At 44.7% G+C, this 19,399-nt stretch overlaps 1 protein-coding gene across 1 annotated transcript; it reads left to right on the top strand.

Annotated features, from left to right (window-relative positions):
• Positions 1-3,624: 3,624 nt before the first annotated feature.
• Positions 3,625-18,005, top strand: PIN1 (peptidylprolyl cis/trans isomerase, NIMA-interacting 1). The gene is made up of 4 exons (XM_083185058.1): positions 3,625-3,781; positions 10,321-10,521; positions 12,650-12,760; positions 14,416-18,005. The coding sequence occupies exons 1-4, from the start codon at positions 3,724-3,726 to the stop codon at positions 14,523-14,525; spliced, it is 480 nt and encodes a 159-aa protein (XP_083041184.1). The 5' UTR covers positions 3,625-3,723; the 3' UTR covers positions 14,526-18,005.
• The last annotated feature ends 1,394 nt before the right edge of the window (positions 18,006-19,399 follow it).

The raw sequence follows: 19,399 nt of genomic DNA, 5'->3' as shown, positions 1-19,399 counted from the left end.
ATCAGTGTGAAATTTTTACAGGTATTGTTAGCCGACACTCTTTATAGTAATAAATATAAAATTCAAAGTGCTAGTGTCTTAGTGGCTGAATGAGTGTGGTGGTTTGTGTGATTTAACACATTATAAAGGTGCAGGCCGACAAACAATTCTTTGAACCCAGAAGTAGTATCTCAGTGATTGTCTGGGTGTCTGCCTAGAATGCCACGGATTTTTGACATGTAAGGGGCTATTTATGGATAGGGTTGACACTGATGTCGACCAGTGCCACTGATTTCTCACCAGAAGGATCTGTCGCTGGCTACCTTTATTATCAGGGCCCGATATCTCTGTGTCAATCACCAACAATCCACAATATCGTGTCAATCAGTGACAAAAAGTCAACACGGATGTCGACCATATATGTCGACCAATGGTGGTAAGTATTCTCTAGAGTGTTTGCACGTATCGTTCCTTTATATTTGAGAAGTCTTTTAATGCAATTTTAGGGTATCTCAGGAACCTTTTGCATAACTTCTAGTGCTATTCGCTATTTGTAAAATCTGTGTTATACATAGTAGGGCCAGCTGTATCAAATGCAAAGTAGCTCAAATTTATTTTGTTTGAGACTATGATTGCACCTCACATAAATGTGTCAATTCAACAACTACTTGTTGTAGCTGGTGTACTCCACTGAGTGTGAATGAGGAGTCACCCTTATCATGTCGACTGATGTGTCAGTCACCACTTTTGCAAGTACTATTAATTAATAGTTTGACCACTGAAGGTCGACATGCATCAAGGTTGACACACCTGAAGGTCATCATGGCGTTAGGTCGACAGTGTCACTAGGTTGACACATGCATTAGGTCACATTTTTTTGAGCCGATGTGCTGACAGGCATTATTTCATACCCTATGGGGGATGCGAAGCTGCCGGATGTGTCAAGCCACGGTGCCCAAAGTATGCCCATGCGAGAGGATGCAGTCCATGTCAACTGTGTCTACATTTGGGATAAAAAAAGGTGACACTGTCGACCATTTGATTGTCGACCAAATGACCCGGTAGACCTAACCCCATGTTGATCTTCAGGTGTGTCATTCTTGATGCATGTCGACCTTCCCCTTGTCTACCCTATGACCCATACTCCATGCAAAAATGGAAGAGAAACTAAACACAATCAAATGTTAAATACCAGATGTAAACATAATACATAAATATACAATGTATCAGGTAATCATAATAGAAACAGAGAAAGGAATCAAATGTCTACATTATAAACACCTTTGCAACCACACTGTGTAGCATACTTTTTACCGGTACCAAAAAAAAAAGCTATTTTAGATATTCCCATAATGAAAAAAAATTCTCATAAGGAAGAGTACCTAGAGACTATGGGGCACAATTATCTTACGCTATGGGCTACACACCGCACTGCTGCCGGGCAGTGTGGTCAGCAGGAGGGGTCAGCTCTAACCGCACAGACCCCCCCCCCCCCCCCTGCAAATCGCAGGAACACGCTCCTTTCGGAGCCCTGTTCCTGCACGTCAGGGATGATACATCCTTGTAATAGGATCGCATTTTACAATGCAATCCTGGGCAGTAATATTATGCCCAGATCGCATTGTAAATGAACCAATGCATATTCTCATTTAGGGCAGGGTGCACTAAAGTGAATATATGGTAAAACTTTTACTGCATTTCTGAATGCAACAAAGACCCTCCGCTAGGCAAAAGCTGGCTTTACCCTATAGAAGCCTGATGCTGTGTACACACGGGGTAATATGATTGCTGGGGATATATTGCTAGCAATATATCCCCAGCAATCATATTGCTCAGTGTCTCCTTTTCATCAGCGATGAAAAGGAGACAGTGCTACGGGGCGGAGGGGGAGCGCAGCAGCAGCAGACACTGCTGCTGTCACTTTGATGGGAGGAGGGAGGGAGCAGCGGCACGGGGCTGGGGAGATCAACGCTGATCTCCCCGGAGCTGATCTCCCGGCACAGTGATCGCCGGGGAAAGCCGCTGGTCGCAGGAGCATGCTCCTGCGACCATTAGGCAGTGCACACGGGAGCTCGCAGCTGGCGCTCCAAATCACTGGCAATATGGTCGCTCAGCGACCATATTTCCAGCGATTTTACATGAAATTGCACCCGTGTGTACTCACCTTAAGGGGTTCTCCTCGCAGCACTGTCATAGGGATCCGTCACAACACTACTTAGCCAGCATCCTTGCCCAGCATTGGGAGACTGACAGATCTGCAATTGACAATAATAAGCAGTGCTGTATGAGACCACTGCCTGATACATGCTAGTAGGGGGATACCGCTACTTCCAAGCATTAAGAGAGTGTCAGCATTGCTTTGTAAATGTCGTTGCATTTAAGCTGAGATTGACCATTGCAGATACTGCTAGGGATGGCAATCTACCATCGATGATTTAAAATCATTGATGGTTTATGGCTGATGTCGAATACTTTTGCCATCGACGTGGGAGAACCAGATGGTTAACCTACATCAATGGCAAAGGAGAACCGATAGTTCTTTTTTTTTTTTTTCAAGGTGCCGGGACACGGGTTTTGACTGGCCCAAGGGCCATTCAAGTGTATATAATGGATGACCATCGATAGCTTATCCATCAAATAGTTTACTACTATCGATGTCTGGGTGCAGAATCACCATCGATGGCGTCTGCACCGATGGCCATCCCTACTAACTGCATGATTTCATCTTTAACCTTTGAGAGACATATAATTTCTACGATCTGACATATTTATTAGTGACCTATGTGAAGGGGGCAGCACGAAATGCCCGGGGGCTGTGGGTGCAGCGTGGGACGGGCAGTTCACACGGAAAAAAAAATTGGGGGCTGTGGGTGCAGCAGCAGGGTGGGGAGTCCACAGTGTCCGGGAAGAGCTGAGTGAGTGGACACCCCAGAGGCGGCAGAATTTGAAAATTCAAAAGATAGGCAGATTGGCTGAGAGCACTCTTCAATTTGCAAATTCTACCTCCAATACTTCACGCAGCACGGACCGCATGCTGCCCAAGTATTTGGTGGCGCTCAGGGGTAATTAGGTCCGACTTGTCTTTTGGAAAAGTCGGCCTAATGCAGGGATGGGAAACCTTTGGCCACCCAGCTGTTGTTGAACTACACATCCCAGCATGCCCTGCTAAAACTGTTGCAGGGCATCCTGGGATGTGTAGTTCAACGACAGCTGGAGGGCCGAAGCTTCCCCATCCCTGGCCTAATGCATGGGTGCCTTTAGTCCACCTCACCCGCAGACAGCCTATTTACATGGGGCAGTGGTATCAGCACATAAACTCATCACACTCCACTCAGCAGAGATTACAGAGTCCTCTGCACCAAGAAGAGGACATGATGATAAAAGGTGCTGTGACAACAACTTACCACCCGTTACACTAACTCGCCCTCTAACTGCCACTATGCTGCTGGCACTGAGCTCAGCTGATAGGAAAGAACAAGCAGTTTAGAACATATAAGACTACGCATGCGCAGTGAGCAATGCGCGCCTCTCCCGCCTCACACAGTCACCCTCTCGTCGTCGCGCCCGGATTTTCTCCAGCGCCGTCTGATTGGCTCCGTCCTTCCCGCCTTTTCCTTCTAGCCTCACAGTAGTGACGTCTGCCAGCCTCGGCCACTCACAGTCCGCCGCGGCCAGCCAGTGGCGATCGCCCATCTTGTGTGTGACGTAGCGAGGGGCGGAACTCAGCCTGACGCAGGAGGCAAGATGGCGGACGAGGAGAAATTGCCACCCGGATGGGAGAAGCGGATGAGCCGCAGCTCTGGTAATGGTGGTCGGGGTAATCCGAGCCGGGAGGTTCGGGTTCGGCACTCAGGATGATGTGATTACTGGTGTACGGATGTACGCGGGCGTCCCGGCTTAAGCCAGGTGTTGTGTGGGTTACACTAGTGTGCTGTCTGTGTACTGGAACTGTGGGGCCCGGCAGGTGGAACCCGCATCGCACAGGGGTGTGACTGGTCACAGCGCCTCCTGTAGGCTTTCAGGTGAATGTACGTCTGCAGCAGCGGGGGTAGATGTTGTGCTCAGCTGCATTACATGGAGTGCATAGGGTGGGCCCACCTGTCTTCTTCACATACATTGGCTGTAGATCTAATATAGGGCCAGATCCTCTAAGCTTCAAAAGTGATCAAATGGAGAGTGATAAACAGCCAGCCAATCAGCTCCTGTCTGACCTTTTTCAAACACAGTCTGTGACATGTCAGATAGGAGCTGATTGGCTGGCTGTTTATCACTCTCCATTTGATCACTTTTGAAGCTTAGAGAATCTGGCCCATAGTGTCTATAATCTGGGTTATTTGCTCCCTGTATTTTATTCATATAAAACAGTTTGTTTTTTTTATACCATAGTTCAGCCTGTTATGTTGGAGATCTGAGCTACACCCTGGTGGCAGCATGTACAGTATACCTTCATCAAAGTCACCGACCTAGATTAAGGTGTACGCACCAGTCCTCAAGTAACACCATGTCCTGTTTTATAGGTCTCTTTATTCATGAAATGGTGAGTTTCTCTATGCTGCTGTGTCAGTAATGATTCAACCTTCCATAGACCAACATCCTCAATACGTGATCAGTTGGGAAATGTTGGTTGTTGAGAACCACTTCTTAGGTGAACCATATCCTATGTTTTTCCAACTTATTACCATTTCTGTGTACATGCAGTTCCTATAGTAGGGTCATGGCTGCTCAGGTTAGCAGGTTCCTTGACATTTGTCTCTCACCTGTTCAGGTCATTAAAGGGGGTCACCCACCGTGCAGTGTCAGCTCTGACATCCACAATTTATGAAGTCTGTGTTAGGTGTAAGTTCCTGCACCAGGAACAAAGGCATATGAGTTAGTTCCATTCAGTATGCACTATATGAAGCACTTATGTTGGCAAACCATAGAGCTGCATAATAAAATTGACAATTCCAGGACAAGTTTGGGCTGCCAAAGGATGTGGTGTTGCTGCTACAGAAGTGTCCTCTTACCTATGTCTAGCCTCAATACACTATGCCTGGTGTGAGTTACTAGTAATTTTTTGGTACTTGTTTCCTAGCAAGGCGCCCACTATGTTAATTGCGTAGAGGGCTATTCTGCGTAAAAATAATCGATTTTATTTTTATTTTTTTGTTAGTTTATTCACTGCTCTTATGTCCCCAGGCCCATCTCATCGCATGGCATCGCATCGCACCTCCTGCAAAATCGCATGCGATTTTCTGGGGTGCTATGCCATGACAATAGGTATACAATAATATGATTGTATGTCCCAAAAATAGTTTACGCACCTCCCCCCACTATCCACGCCACCCCAAAGCGTGGCGTGCACAGCAGAACGCGTCCTCCGACTTTCATTACCCCATTATCCACGTCGGCATGGAGTTTATCTTATATAGTGTGGCGAGCGGACGCGGAATACATGCGCTGCGCTCGCCACACTTTATAAAATCAACTCCACGCCGACGTGGATAGTGGGGTAATGAAAAAGTCGGCGGACACGTTCCACCGCCCCTCGCGGGGCTGGCTGCGCTTGCCACGCTTCAGGGTGGGGGGGGGGGGGGGGTGCGTTAAACCTATTTTTGGGACATACAATCATATTATTGTATACCTAATGTCATGGCATCGCACACCCTATAAAATCGCATGCGATTTTGTGGGACATGCGATATAGTGGGGTACAATGGCCATAGAAGAAATTACATTAAAAAAAAGAAAGCATCGCATGCAGCTATAATGGCCCATGCGATGCGATTTCCTTAGGGTGCCATACGTAGGAAATCTGGGCGCCGTGCTAGGAAACAAAGTACCAATTTTTTAAATCATAATTGCAACGCAATGTAGCTTGGATGCATGAAAAGACTGTGCAGATTAATGTGATGACAGAGGTATATTCTGTGAGTCTGTATACAGAACAGGAATTGTATTGGGAAAAAGCTGTCACTGCTACATTGTATCACTTATACCCCTTTCACATTGCACTTAATTACCAGTTTCTTGTCGGTCGACCAAGTAATGAGTAATTGAAAGATAGAAACATAGAATTTGACGGCAGATAAGAACCACTTGGCCCATCTAGTCTGCCCCTTTTTAAGCATTGTTACCTCAAACCATATTTGATCCTTATTTCTTTGTAGGAATATCCCAAGCATGTTTAAATTGTTCTACTGTATTTGCCTCTACCACTTCTGATGGGAGGCTATTCCACTTATCTACTACTATTTCTGTGAAGTAATTCTTCCTCAAATTTCCCCTGAATCTTCCACCCTCTAGTTTCATGTTCTTTTGCTCCTCTTCCTGTGAAGAATGTCTCCCACCTGTACTTTGTTAAAACTATTGATATATTTGAAAGTTTCTATCATGTCTCCCCTTTCCCTTCTCTGCTCTAAAGTATACATATTCAGATATTGTAGTCTTTCCTGGTAAGTTTTGTGATGTAGGCCATGCACCATTTTAGTTGTCCTTCTTTGTACAGTCTCTAATGTATTTATGTCCTTCTGGAGATATGGCCTCCAGAACTGAACACAGTACTCTAGATGAGGTCGTACCAGTGACCTATACAGTGGCATTATTCTTTCTACTGCTTGTTCCTCAACCAAGCATCTGACTTGTCTTCATTGCTTTATTACATTGCCTACCTACCTTTTAAGTCCCTGGAAATAGTGACACCTAGATCCCTCTCCCTCAGTAGTTTCAATTATAGTGCCATTTATACTATATTTAGTCTTTGGCTTTTTGAGACCCAAGTGCATGATTTTGCATTTTTTGGCATCAAACTGTAATTGCCATGCTCTTGACCATTCCTCTAATCTACCTAGAAGATCATCAATAATTTGTTTTACCCCTTCTGGTGTGTCTACCCTGTTGCATACCTTTGTGTCATCTGTAAAAAAGGCACATTTTGCCCTCAATTACATTTGCAATATCACCAATAAAGATATTAAAAAGCACTGGTCCAAGTACAGATCCCTGGGCTACTCCACTTGTAACCTTTCCCTCCTTTGGCTGACTCTTGTTACTACAACTCTGTTTTCTGTCCTGCAACCAAGATTTTATCCATTCAACTATCCTAGAATCCAATCCCAAGCTTTCAAGTTTAACAGTCTGTGATGTGGGACAGTGTCAAAAGCCTTACTAAAGTCTAGATAAGCTACATCTACAGCCCCACCTTGATCTATTACTTTAGTCACCCAGTCAATAAACCCATGCTGTTTTGGATCCTGTAAATTGCTGTTTTTGAGATATTATGTAACTCTTTGTTTTAAGAGTGTTTCCATCAGTTTCCCTACTACTGATGTAAGGCTCACTGGTCGATAGTTGCTTACCTCTTCCTTGCTTCCACGTTTGTGCAGTGGGACTACATTTGCTGTTTTCCAGTCCTCTGGGATTACTCCAGTAGCTAGTGATTGGTTGAATAATTGTGTTAATGGTTTTACCAGCTCCATTTTAGGCTCTTTTAGTATCTTTGGATGTATCCCATCTGGCCTCATTGATTTATCCACTTTCAGTTTGAGACTTCTGTGAGGCCTTTCTCCTCTGTAAATATACTTGTTTCTCCCTCAGTTTTCTTACTATACTTGCAACTTAACTCTCAGCAGTGAATACTGAGCAGAAATAATTATTAATATGATCTGCTATTACATTGTCCTCCTCAAGAAGACTTCCACTCTTTAGTCTTAGTACTCCACTTTTTGTTCTTCTCCTTTCACTTATATACTTTTAAAAAAGTCGTCGTCGTCGTCCCCCCTTTTATCCACTGACTAGGCCGTTCTCTCCTCAGCCTGTGCTTTTGCACATCTGATTACCTTCTTAGCCTCCTTCTGTATAACAAGATACACCATTTTGTCCTCCTTATTCTGCATACAAACCGGTAATAAAAAAAAAAAGGGTTCGTTGCTTTGCAGTGTGAACCGGTTAATCGGGTCAAGTAACCCATTTCCCATTCACACTATTGGAGGAGATAGTGCTTGGAGCAGCACCAGCTCTAAGCACTGCCTCTTCCCCCCGATCCCACTGTTGTCCCACATGACGTCAGCGAACCGCTAATATTGCCGGTTCGCTAAAACCATTTGAAAGGAGAGTCGCACCGGGACTGAACTGTTTCAAAGTCCTAGTGCAACCCTGCATTTGCAGATTGAAAGTGGTATTAAAGTACAGATTCGGAGACTCAAGGGGCCTACACTTGGAGATTTGCTTAGCATTCTGAGCAATGCTAGGTTGCACAAAACGCTCTGCAAGATCACTCAGCACACCGCAATATGTCAGCATTTAGATCTTATTACCTTTTTTAAATCAATTTAAATACTTCCACTGGTAAGTGCAGGCAAGACGATGGGTCAGCCAGCACACCAGCATTGCCTTTTTCCTGTTTATCAATGCGTTTCATCTGTTGTACTTCAGGACAAAACGTCATTGTTGCAGCAGGGCACTTTAGTCGCACAAGACAGCATCTTCTGACAACACCTGCAAGTACCGGCATTCTCCGCTACCTTCCAGCACTGTTTGACAGCGCTATCAATTAAATAGACCCCATAATGTTCCTTGTAGAATTTTGGGGGGGCATGGTGTTGCTTCCTGAAGAGGACACATTTTAATATTGAAAAGTGTAAGTTTGGTTTTGTGGCGCAAAATTTGTATATGTAGCATTTAAATCTTTCCCATTCAACACCCATAATGCCCCTCTGCTATTAAATTCACCCCATTCACTGTCAGGTGCTCCTGCAATGCACATCAAACAATACAGGCCCCTTTTAATGCCCACAGAGTAACTGAGCAGACCTGTATGTAGCTTTCCAGCAGAGATAGATAGAGAAATGGGTACTTCTTATCTTTGCGGTCACAGCTTATGCTACTAGTTTGTATATTCTCCCCGTACTTGCATGGGTTTCCTCCCACAATCCAAAAATATACTGGTAGGTTAATTGGCTAGCAAAAAAATGTAACCCTAGAATGTCTGTGTGTGCGTGTACATGTGGTAGGGAATATAGATTTTAAGCTCCACTAGGGCAGGGACTGATGTGAATGGTCAAATATTCTCTGTAAAGTGCTGCGGACTATGTGTGCGCTAAATAAGAAACTGTTAATAAATAAGTTGTGGTGAGCGGAGCAAGACACTGAGCACGAAACGTGGTGAGCGAAGCAAGCTCGCAAGGAGATAATGGTGCTAACTTAACTGGCGTAAGCTGTGGCTGCAAAGCTGAGGAAGTACCAAGAAATGCCAGGCAACTGAGAGGAGGCGTGCATGCTGCAGTAGTAGTGGCATCTTGGAGTTAAGCAGATGTCTCCACTGCAGTTAGATGTTTCCAGAGTACCTATCCCCAGTAGACTTTGGGGCACTCTTCCAAGTTCCCTGGTTTGCATGTTATTGGTTTGGGATCCAAGCCTTTATGGAGGAGGCGTGTGATTGCCACGCTCATGGTCCATGAATGCATGGAGGAGGCGGGTGATTGCCACGCTCAGGGTCCGTGAATGCATGGAGGAGGCGGGTGATTGCCACGCTCCGGGTCTGTAAATGCAAGGAGGAGACGGGTGATTGCCATGCTCAGGGTCCGTAAATGCATTGAGGTGACGGGTGATTGCCACACTCACGGGATGGCAATACATGGAGCTAGTGGTTTATCGGTATTGGGGGTAATGTCTAGTCAGCTGTTATTCCCCTACATTATAAATAGTAAGAGTTTGAACGTCCTAGTAAGTGGGTCCATTCTGTTTTACTGGTACAGGGTGCTATTTTAGGTGCGTTGCCCATGTTTTGAGACTATGGACCCACATGATGGTTGGGGTGGAAAGGCAGAATCATTTAATCTGTTTGTATAATAACTGGATGTCAGAAATTATAAGATATGCCTGTGGGTCTTTTGAAATGTGTCAGTGAATGAGTGCACCTGCTGGGTGACCTGGAAAACGTGAACTGTTGGGGGCACTTGTGGACCAGAATCGGAACCACTGTTCTGTTACATACATGTGTTAGCAACACATATGTGTTGCTATATGTGAGCTCCGTCACAACATTTCAAGTCTGTTGATTATGAATTTACTTGCATGAATGATGATGAATGCAATGGGCTGTTGACATCTGTGTGTGTTGGGTAATCTGCGACCATGTTTTTTTTCCCGAATTTTTCAGCTGGATGAGATTTGATGTGTTAAGATGAGACCACATGTATGGCTTTGGTACCCAGCACGTATGCACACTAGCATGGTCTGCAGACCCTTCAGTCTTGCGACATACTGAAGTACAGTAACGTTGCTGGATTTAAGCATGTGCCGGTTTTGCAGCACTTGATCACTTTACAGGTTGAGATGTAACGTACTCTCTTTATGTTACAGGCCGTGTGTATTATTTTAACCATATGACAAATGCCAGTCAGTGGGAGCGGCCCAGTGCTGGCGGGAAGAATGGGCAAGGTGATCCAGGGAAGGTGCGATGTTCTCACCTGTTGGTGAAGCATAGTCAGTCCAGGCGTCCATCGTCGTGGAGGCAGGAGAGGATCACCCGCACCAAAGATGAGGCCCTGGAACTTATTAATGGTAGGTAAGGACTAGGGGCGCTGGGGAGTAACGTATGCAGTAAGTACAGCCCGTTGTCTTTGTAGATCCACCTATTGGATCTTGTTATTGTATACTGTGTATGTATCATATAATATTTGATTTAATCTGGCCATTCCTTTAACATTTCTGCTCTGTCACTGATGTTTAAGGACATTTGTTTGTGCATAACTCTTAATTTCCTTCTAATACATATATTTATATTGGCTTAAGCTATGGATCTTGGTTTGGTCATTGCTGAAAAATGACCCAGCCTTATTGCGTGCTCACGTTTATGCTTACAGGGCTGCACCCACTGTGCGGAATGCCTTCACATGCACAACAAGGCTCTCCTCTAATCTTCAAACCTTCCCTGCAGGCATCATCTTCAGAACTACCCACCTCTTCTTCACAATCTGCTTGATTGCATCCCCTCTATATGGACAACACATAACTTTTCATGTTTTCTTTGCTCACACATTCCATTGCCTATCCCAACATTCATGGATCATACTCCCCAGTAAGAGCCTGCTATGTGTATGGTCTTATATGTGATAGTTGGCACTTATAGAGCAGTGGTGTCAAATTCATGGCCCTCTAGCTGTTGTGGAACTACATGTCCCATCATGCCCTGCCACATTTTATATAATTGATTGCTAAAACTGGCAGGGCATGCTGGGACGTGTAGTTCAACAACAGCTGGATAGTAATGTGTGGCACCACTGCTATAGTGTAAGCATGTTGGTAAGGACCTCTTACCATTTTGTCCACTATTACCCAGTCTTGTTTTGTTCCTCTTATAAAGTGCAGTGGAATATGCATGCGGTATATGAGTGATTATAGATACTGCATGTGTTTGGAGAAAATACTTTACCCTAAACACCCTTGCTTGAGAGCCATACTGTTCAGTCTGTTGCTAGAGGTAATGAAGAACTACTTACAGAGCCCTGGACGCAACGCGTCATCTAAGTAGTTCGGGTTCCCTGTGGTTTTTCTGAGCATCATTCAGTCTGATCTTTGGGTGATTTCATTGCTACTCCAAGATTTAAAACTTTATTCAGTGTTCTCCATTTGTAAACAATATCTTTAATTGTAGAAAGATTGACTACAAATCCATGGGAAGTAGCCTCAGATCCTTTTCCAGAGAATCTCCTACCAAGCTTGCCAGAAGCACAATTTGTTTTGTCTGCCAGTATGGAATCTTGGTACTCTTTACCTAGCACGGCGCCCACGATGTCCATCGCGGTCATCGGGTGTAAAAAATCGCGGGCATCGCATGCACTACAGTAACGGGTGCGACGCGACCGACGCGATGCCCGCGATTTCCCATAGGGATCAATGTTAAATTTTTCAATGGACACGATTTTTCAGTTCAATGCCCGAATGCCCGCGATTTTGCCATAGGAAACAATGTTAAATGGGCCACAGAGCCCAAATAGCTACCCTTAGCAGTGAAATGTCCCCCACAATTTTTAACGACACCCCACGCGAACCCGAAGCGCGGCGAGCGCAGCGGTACGCGTCCGCCGACCTTTTCATACCCCCACTATCCACGTCGGCGTGGAGTTGAGAATAGAATAGTGTGGCGAGCCACCGAGCCCGAAGCGTGGCGAGGGGACGCGGATACCTTCACAGGTAAACGCGGCCCTACGCGGGCTTCACAGGTATCCGCGTACATTTATACACACTCACATCAGGTATTTCACAGATCTCTATGGAGAGATGACTTAATATACAAGGGTTCTTTATATGGGTGTACATTACCTCATAGGCATGAGGAATATGGAAGAGACACTTGCTTTTCTCCATCCCTGCTCCAGCATCCTCCTCTGTAAATGTGCACTGTTAAGCTGTTTCCCCATAGAGCTAAATGATCTCTCTACAAACTCATGACTTATCCCGTGGAAAAGAAAAACAGACATTGGAGAGAGTAATATAATAACTGCTGTATGCACATGACCAGGTTGTTGTCACTGCTTGTAAGTCTGGTTGCTATGGATTCCAGTACTGTCTGTTACCGATGGACTATCTACCAGCAGTGTCCTCTCATGTGTGTTCTGTATCATGTTATTGAGCTGTGTTCATCTGCTGTGACACACAGACATCTAATACTGTGTTCCTGCTTTCACAGGCTACATACAGAAAATCAAGTCTGGAGATGAGGACTTTGAAGCTTTGGCCTCTCAGTTCAGTGACTGCAGCTCCGCTAAGGCTGGGGGAGACTTGGGCAATTTTGGGAGAGGCAAGTCCCGGTTCATCTTTATTAGTTTATTAATGCAGATTTGATGGACAAATGTAGATCAAGGGAATCTCAATATCACTTGCTGATCACCTTTATTACCTACCTATTATAATCCTCCCAGGCGGGCAGGATGTTTTACAGTCACTGTGGCATAAGGCACCCTTGTTACCGAAGCCAAGGTGGTTATAATATGGAATCCTGGCTGTTTCAGCAGCTTTCAGTGGCTTCTAGCACATACTCCTAAACCAAAATATGTGTATACAGAGAAGTGATTGCTATTTCCGGGTCTCCGGTGGTCTTTCCTTACCAATCCACTTCTGGAGAATACACAATGAAATTTTGGCAGCGCGTGCAGTTTTTCCATGTACACTTGTCATTGGCTGAAATCTGCAGTGTAACACAGCAGGATCATGGCTTGACACTCAGTCGCAGCACTGTAGCCGTAGGATGCAGTGTAAGACGAGAAGTAAATGGAAGAAATCTGTTTATGCCCATTAACCCCTTCAGTTTTATTTTTATTTTTTTTGGGAGCTAGCGCTCCCCACTGGGTGAGTTTTTAATAGTGAGTGCACCCTTAAAAAAAAACAAAAAAACCACTGCCTCCCTGGGTCCGGGCAGCGCCCCCTGAACTGTCAATCAGCCGCTGCCCGGCCCGTGCCCGGAGCCTTTTATAGAAAAGCCGGGAAGGGGGGGGGGGGTGGGGAGGCACGGCAGAAGGGAGGGAGCCGGGTCTAAACCGTGGCAATCCCGAGAATTTTCCCGGCTTGCCAGACTGGGCACTGAGGCACAGCCCGGAAAATTCTCGGGATTACCACTAATGTTACACGCACCACTTAACATATCCTCATGCAAACCCTATAGGCTGTTGCATTATCCATGATTATTGCTTTCTGTCTGTGCCCTAAACCTATATGTAGGTTTTTTTGTTTTGTAATCATTGGAGGCCCCCATTTATTTATTTTTGTGTCATTGATGGAGTAACACGGGGGTTCTCAAACTGTCCTCATGACCCCACACTGTTTACGTTTTCAGGTCAGGTTTTAGGTCAACCAGCAGGTGCACTCATTGACACATTTTAAAATATCCACAGGTGGTGCTAATTATTTCGCTTGTGATTCTGTGAGGATATCTGCAAAACATGCACTGTGTGGGGTCTTGAGGAGTAAAGGTGCCCACAGACGCATCAATTATCGAATGTGTTTTGTACTTTTTAAGTACAAAATGCATCTTATGTACACATATCGGGTGGTGTTTATGGGCTTGTACGACAAGCGTTCCTGGGAGCCCGATATTGTATGTATGACTACATCTGAAAATGAACAGTACAAACATGGGTTCATCGCATCGCATGCATCCAAGTGCACATCGCATCGCAAGCTGGAAGAAAAATTGTATAGAACCATTGTACAGTCAAAAACGCATTAGCACAGTAAAATTGATGCGTCTGTGGGCGCCTTAACCGTTACTTGCACACTACTATATAACAAGTTTAAAATATCCTATCCTAAGTAGGTCGTTTCTGCTTCTGAATCCTTGCAGATGAGATTGAATATAGCGTGTGAGATACACAAGTCCAGTGTTCCGCTGTTATACAATACTGCTCTTTAGGTGCTTCCCTCGGTACCTGTAATTGTATCTCGTTCTCTGTCCCACAGGTGACATGCAGAAACCCTTTGAAGATGCTTCCTTTGCTCTGCGTCCAGGAGAAATGAGCGGCCCTGTTTTCACGGATTCTGGCATCCACATTATACTTCGCACAGAGTGATTTCCCCATCTGTAGAGAGGATTTGGGGGTCGCAGAGATGGGTGTGTTGTACAGGCAGGATGAGGGCAAGTGGGAAGGGGTAGACTAGACATTAGTGTGCCCTGGGGATACTGAAGGTTTCAGGGTGTCCGTTTATCAGCGTTCATTGTAACGGGTTTCAGCAGTCATTGGCAGCCTAGTATTAATGTTGAACATTTTCAGTTTACAGCAAGGGATCTGCTCGAAAGGGCGTCTTGGGACACGGGCTATGTGTACACTCCCCTATCTGAGAGCACTACCTAGATGAGACAAAAGCTTTGGCTCCGTCATTTTACTATTGTTTATCCCTACATAAATGGTCTAGTTTAATGCCTGCATTCCGGAGGACTCTGGCGTGTGCTTCTGCCACATCATATTGAGAAGCGGTGACCCAGGGTCTAACTGCATAAATGATTTGTTGCTACCGGTCCTGTGTTGCTCCCGTCTGGTGCTGATATTTTAATTTTGCGTGATAGTTGTGTACTAGAGCAGTCATTGCAACAGATGTATTATTTTGGTACAGTTTCCTGGAAACCCAATCTGCACCCACCTCGCAATGGGTGCAAATGTAATCCTTCTGTTAAGATTCCTTTCAAGATCACCTATCACCAACACACACACTGGAATTAGCGGTGTCCTTCACTGAAGCATAAACGGTATTCTTGAGATAATGGTTCCTAAATGAGCATTGCGTTCAGCCCACATAAGGGCCGGTTCCACATCCATCCGGTACATCCTGTCCAGGTTTGAAACGGCCAAATATTTTTTTCTTTTAGGTGGGGATTTTTTTTTTTTTTTAATATATTTAAAAATGCGAAGGTTATGTAGACAGTAGGACTCTGGTGTTCCTAAGAGCGCAACCGATCCATTCTACAGGAAGTAACGGCATCCTTGAAACATTGAGGAATTAAATCTAATGTCCTATCAACTGTCTTTCACCCTAGCAAGCAGTTAAGTTAGGCTTCATAACCTATTACATGTACTCCGCAATGGTTATGGGAGAGGCCATCAGCCACACATGGGGAAATGCACAGAAGACCTTTTTGCTGGCGAAAGTTAAAGCAGCAAAAGTTTGAGTCCTAACCAGGCTGGTATTCTCTCTGAATAATGATATATTAATCCCGGGTTAAAAACAGCAAATTGTTTGTCACAAGTATATAGCCCTTAACGTTGTGCTAAGGCTCAGTATGCATATAGTTGACCTGAATATCTGTTTGTGAACCAGTCTGTTTAGTGATCCCTCTGAGTTCAGTAATAAAGTACGCATGGCGATATACGTAGCCGGGTTTAGCTAGGCATTTCTTTACTTTTCTAACTAAACTGAAATCAAGTTTAACACTAAAACCAGACCTTCTAATGGGGGTATATGCATTAAGCAGTGGAAAATGATACTTAGCAGCCGATTGGTTACCATGGCGCACGGCTCCAATGTTTTCCCTGCGTCATCCGTCTACCCCACTGCATGCTGCTATTTCAGGTGAACAATATCAGTTTGCAAAGCTGTATACATCATGACATTGTATTATATAAACCTATTGCTCTAAATGTTCCATAGATTTGCTGTAAGCAGAGAACCTGTTACGCCCACATAATAGAATGAAATGGTTGTGATTCTTGTGAGCGGTTTTTACCTTCTAGGTGACTGCTCAACTAGCTGCAGTACCCAAGGTGCAGGAGAGCTCTTAAGGTTCTTGGAGTTCCATAGAAAGGGAGCCGACCATCGCTGGTCTGAGTCTCCCTGTACCACCACCGTTCCGGATAGTTCTACAGTGACTACTGACCACTGAATTTGTGGTATTGAGAGACCAAAGGTCAAATATGTTCCCTGTCACCAAATATGTGGTTTTTGTCTGTCCTATACCAATAGGAAAAAATATACTGCATGATGAGCGTATAAGTACTCTAGCCCAGTGGTCAGGGAACTCGATCCTCATTACCCCACACAGTACATGATTTGCAGGTCTCCTCACAGAATCACAAGTGAAATAATTAACTCCACCTGCGGACCTTATAATATGTGTCTGTGAGTAATTAATACACCTGTGCAGCTGCTGGGTTACCAGCAAAACATGCACTGTGTGGGGTTATGAGGACCGAGTTCCTTGACCACTGCTCTAGCCATTAGTCGCCTGTTGCCCATACACAGTGGAAGCGGCTCCTTGTATTCATCTTAGCAATTCCTAAATAACCGCTGCATTAACAGGTTTTATGCAAAGTAATGGAACAACATAACCGTAATGTCAATGGCAGTAAGGAGCAACACTTGCTCGGTCAGGCGCCATCTATTGGCCACCAATTCACAAAACAGGTGATGAGTATATTTAGCCTTTCAGTATATTGGATGAATATTGGTACTGACTGCTACTTTCTCTCCAAGCTTTCATAAACTTCACCATACATGTTTAATCGTTCCTGAAATGTGGTTTCAATTGCTAAAAAGACAGTTGAAATTTGACATTTGGTTAGGATTTATTTTAGATATGGCTTCCTGCCTTAGACAAGTTTACGGTTTCATTGTTCATTTGACAACCCCCGCACCTTTCACACCCTGTGCAGTTCCTCTTTCCTGCCTGAGGTGTCGCGCTCTGCTGTGGTGTCTTATCACAATGTGGGATGCATCTCCATACTGACCAGACTGTACTAGGAGCACCAAAGTAGACAGCGACACCCCAGGCAGGAAAGAGGAACTGCATGGGTTTGGAAGGGTGCAGGGACCTAAAATGAAAACTAGGTTTGGTAAGACCAAGCAAGTAGTTTACCATTCCAACGGTTATATGGCCACTGGGGTCTTGGTCCTCTCGCATGCATTGTTGATTTTTCACATTGCCTTTGTTCTGCATACATGTTTCTTGTACTATTGATATGGTAAGACCTAAACAACTCGGCTAGTAGCTTTCTTTTTAAACTCTCACCACAATCAAAATGTGACTCTGCTGTTGGTGATCACATCTTACTATCATTGTAATACTATATCGATTTTCTATATTCCAGGTGATATTTTAGGAACAAAATGCGGACTGATCTAATATTCATGGCATGATTTCAGTGATCTCTAGTTCCCTTTGAACTGATTTGCTGAACAATGGTTTTGCCCCCCCACCTCCTCCCAAAAAAAAACTGCTGTCCCTATATATAAGCAATGATTAACGAAAAATGGCTGACAATTGGTCAAGGATAATTCTATAAGGCTGTTATCATGGACATTGCATGACACTGAGCTTCTACCTGCTTCTGAAGCCATTAAGTAGACACGGCTGCTGGGGTTAATGCCAATGCCTATCGAGTTCTTCCACTTAAATTGTACGCAACACGGTATTTATTAAGCTACTCTAGTGCTTTGGCTCTTAGTTGTCCAACTGTGGTTTTTCTTTCTTTTTTCTTCTGTTTTTATAGGTTTCTTTTGTTTTTTTACTGGTTTGTTGAGAACTTGTATCACAATAAAAGTGCAATGTGTGTACAAGTGATCATTGTATGTATTCTTTCATTGGCTCTGCAATTGTTCCTTGTGTCAAGTAATTGCTAATAAGCATGTTCTAAAACAGGGACTCCTTTTAACACCAAAAAAATTGCAAAAGCAAAAAAGGTACCTGTGGATTATCACGGCTCCCACGATGGCCATCGTATGCAAAAAAATCGCATTGCATGCGATTTGATCGCATACGATTTTGCACTGAAAAGCATCCAAATGCATTGGAATTAGTATAAAACATGTTCAATGGCCCCCAAATGGCATTTTTGAGGCTGTACCACCCCCACTATCAACGTGAACCCGAAGCGTGGCGAGGGCGGCGGTATGCGTCCTACGACCTTTTCATACCCCCACTATCCACGTCGGCGTGGAGTTGAGAATAGAAAGTGTGGCGAGCCCGAAGCGTGGCGAGCGGACGCGGATACCTTCACAGGTGTCCGCGGGGCTCGCCACGTTTCGGGCTCGCTGCGCTCGCCACACTTTCTTTTCTCAACTCCACGCTTCGGGTTTGCGTTGATAGTGGGGGTGGTACAGCCTCAAAAATGCCATTTGGGGGCCATTGAACATGTTTAATACTAATTCCAATGCATTTGGATGCTTTTCAGTGCAAAATCGTATGCGATTGCATACGATTTTGACAAAAACGGCAAAAATCTGTAAAAATCGCATTGCATGCCACTATATATGGCATGCGACGGGAGCCGTGATAATCCACAAGTACCTGATTACGTAAGGAAGGAGAAACTGAGCAATATATCTCCCCCGTGTGTAAGAGAGGTATGTAATGATATTTTATGTAGTAGTTAAGGCTGAATAAAGGGCCTCATTCTGATCGGTGCGGATATTCCCGAATTCTTACGGTGCGGGCCGCACGCATCGCGGCAGCGTGCGGGCATCGTCCGTAGAAACGCCCACGTGTTCTCCGCATTCGGACGGACTCACTCTGTAAGAACAGGGCGTGTGTACGGACGACATACAAACCGTGCGCGTGCGGGGGAAACGTACAGATTCTTGCACGGTCTTCCCGCACAAGCACGGTCTTACTGCGTGAGAACGTACGGAAAGCTGTCCGTACGCCCCGATGCGGAGTATTTACGCACAATCCAACACTTTTGTACTGAGTACACACAGCGATCACATGACCCACTTAGGCTATTAGGCAACCTCCTGAAAAAGGGATTGTTAGCAATTTCAATCAATTAAATGCTCATCTATACTGACCCACATTCCTACTACATTCATGACACACATTAACCCTTACAGCATGTGACCCTAACATACATCTTATGTGCACTATTTACATTTAGCTTATTTAAAAGATTTTAAACAAGTTACACATATACTTTTGCATGTTAGAAAAAAACACGGACAACTTTGAACTTTAAAT

This window comes from Crinia signifera, chromosome 4 (assembly GCF_055691185.1).
Source record: "Crinia signifera chromosome 4, ASM5569118v1, whole genome shotgun sequence".
Classification (NCBI taxonomy): Eukaryota; Metazoa; Chordata; class Amphibia; order Anura; family Myobatrachidae; genus Crinia; species Crinia signifera.
This window is presented reverse-complemented; position numbering and strand designations above follow the sequence as displayed.

Excerpts from the sequence above, each read along its gene's own strand:
- PIN1 (XM_083185058.1), top strand. The coding sequence starts at position 3,724 with ATGGCGGACGAGGAGAAATTGCCACCCGGATGGGAGAAGCGGATGAGC. Across the intron at positions 10,522-12,649 it reads GGCCCTGGAACTTATTAATG|GCTACATACAGAAAATCAAG; the intron begins GTAGGTAAGGAC and ends CTGCTTTCACAG. Across the intron at positions 12,761-14,415 it reads CTTGGGCAATTTTGGGAGAG|GTGACATGCAGAAACCCTTT; the intron begins GCAAGTCCCGGT and ends TCTGTCCCACAG.